Genomic DNA, 2,528 nt, shown 5'->3' with positions numbered 1-2,528 from the left:
CCCCCATCAAACCTGCTTCATTGCCCCATGAAGACAATAGAGGCACTCCACGTCATTTTTCGCAAAACATATAATCTCCTGTCTCTTCCCGTCAGCACGTTTTCATTCACCTCCACGAGGTGTCATTTTGCCACCAGTGGATGCGCAAAGACACAATCAAACAAATCAAAAGCGACGGCACAAAGTAAGGTGTGACGGAAAACGAGTGATTGGAGTATTGGTTATGTGATTGATGCCACAACTCTCTAATTGCCTGAGGCCTCGAGAGTTAACTGATTGTAATGGGAGCGTATTTGCTGTTAGAAGAGGTGTCTCTGTGATTTTTGGCTGTCAAGAAAAGTCAACATTCTCGTATGGGCGCGTGGTGGGCAGGTGGGGGGACCTCTCACATCTAATATACACTGAAAGAGAACAGGAAGACTACCCTAAAAGTTTGAGTAGCTGGAACAGCATTCTTACTCTTTCCTTGATTCCTTCCTTTGATAAATGTGTGAGTTGAAAGAGTGAGCAATTCCTGTCACATCCAGTTTCCACATATACTGCAGCTTTCACACTGCTTCGAAGATGCATTAGTTCTCACTTTATCACTTTAATCCAATGGGCCCATTCTACACGGGGGATTGGATTTAGAAGCTGCTGATTTGCCTGCAGCATGCTAAATCGTGCATTGCTTTAACTACAGTGTCTGCTGATGCCAAAGTCACAGAAAGACATGCTCGCAAATAGATAAGATTCTGCTGTGTGGTATTTTTAAGCAGGCATTTATTCTGTCCCCTGAACTACCACAGTCAAAAACATGTTTGGGCTATATGTGTGTGATTGGCAGTGGATGACTTCCTTTCAACACCATAGAAACAACATTCCTAGGTGCATTTTCTTGTCCGCGCCTTTCAGACAGCTATAGCAACGGAGAAGGCGAGCTGCCCTCCTCGCTCTTTCTCACAACCAGCTTTATGATTTTTCTCTCACTCTCTGTCTCTCTTCTGATTTATCAAACACCACCTGTCTGTCAGTCTTTTAAATGCTCACAGGATTCCAGTCAGCACATCTCAGCAGAGAGATCTCTGTGTTTCCTTTATCCACCAGTAAACTCAGTCTAACCATTCTGCTCTGCCTTTTCTTCTCCTGCCAAAACACATGCATAAGTACACAGCACCACATAAACACAGACATGCTTCTCATGCCTTACCTAAGCCTTTCTCACTGCTTGTCTGTCATGTCTTTGTGCAACCCAGATGACTTCAAGTCTGAGCTGAGAGAACAGCTTCCTCTGATTGCGGGGTCAGCAGCAGCAGGAGTGGTCTTCATTGTTTCCCTTATTGCTATCTCCATTGTTTGCAGCAGGTAACCAGATTTTCCTTTATCTTGTCTTTTGTAATACACTAAGAAGATGTTGAAAAATGTGTCACATCGTTCAAACTGTAGATTCTTTTCAAGCTCCCAGTTTGTTTTGAAGGAAGTTGGAACTGCAAAAAATATACACATAGGGCATAAACCATTCGGTATGCCACGTTGGTTCTCATTGTCGCTAATAATACGTACTAAAAAATCCAATAGGTGGCAACATTGCAGGTAAAATTCCACCAGACTCTCAGCATATATGGTTTGTGTCATTTGCTGTATTAATTATGTAAAAATAAAATTCAGTGGTGCGTAAGATTCCTAAAATTACTGACATTTATTGTAATCTTCTGTAAAAACATTTATGAAACATAACTGGTGCTGATTATGCTTTGGAACTTATCGTGTAACGTGCCCTACATGTAGTCACATACCATTTATTAGTGCAGCAAGACTATCACTTGATTCAATGACAGGCATACTGAATAGTAAAGGCACGCACGAATTTGATGGAACGGGAAAGCAAAATTGTCATTTGAAATGGAATACTCAATTCCTTAGAGAACTTAACATCTCCTACTTTGCCCCGTTAAGCCAATTTCATTTTGCAGCGGTTTGTCACATTGTCACATTCACATCTTGCTCCACTTTAGATATATGAAAGTCAAATTTTCTGCAGGGCTGTGTGCAAGTTTGAGCAAGTAAAGTGTTCATCAAATGGGCCAGGCTCTTTTGATGCTGAGGCAGAGGAGACAGATGAAAAGGAGTGAGATCCTATCAAGGTCTAATTAAAAATCAGCTCATTTTCATAAACTTCATTTGCCATTTCTAACCCTTTGCAGCTGATTCAATTTCAGCCACGTCATTTTCAGCCGGTACACAAAAACACCAAAAGTAATAAGATCATGTTTACCTCTTTCATCTTGGCACCCCTCCCCCTCGCTCTCTGTCTTTCCTTTCCCAACACTCATTGCATCGTTATAGGAAAAGAGCATATTCCAAGGAGGCGGTGTACAGTGACAAGCTGCAACATTACACAACAGGAAGAGGTGAGTCTGCTCTATTACTTACAGCTGCTCTAAGTTACTGGTTAGTTACTATCTATCTATCTATCTATCTATCTATCTATCTATCTATCTATCTATCTATCTATCTATCTATCTATCTATCTATCTATCTATCTATCT

General features: G+C 41.2%; 1 protein-coding gene across 2 annotated transcripts in view; it reads left to right on the top strand.

Moving 5' to 3' along the window:
* Positions 1-2,528, top strand: part of LOC102309964 (ephrin type-B receptor 1-B) — a 169,068-nt gene that overhangs the window by 130,761 nt on the left and 35,779 nt on the right. For both annotated transcript variants that reach the window (XM_005912843.3, XM_005912842.3), the window contains exons 8-9: positions 1,236-1,344; positions 2,326-2,390. In XM_005912843.3, the coding sequence (XP_005912905.1) occupies positions 1,236-1,344; positions 2,326-2,390 (174 nt within the window). The remainder of the gene's footprint in view (positions 1-1,235; positions 1,345-2,325; positions 2,391-2,528) is intronic.

The sequence above is a fragment of the Haplochromis burtoni genome, unplaced genomic scaffold (genome assembly GCF_018398535.1).
Source record: "Haplochromis burtoni strain Fernald_Lab_line unplaced genomic scaffold, NCSU_Asbu1 Contig_3, whole genome shotgun sequence".
Classification (NCBI taxonomy): Eukaryota; Metazoa; Chordata; class Actinopteri; order Cichliformes; family Cichlidae; genus Haplochromis; species Haplochromis burtoni.
Note: the sequence above shows the minus strand (reverse complement) of the source record. Positions and strands in the feature narration are given on the sequence as shown.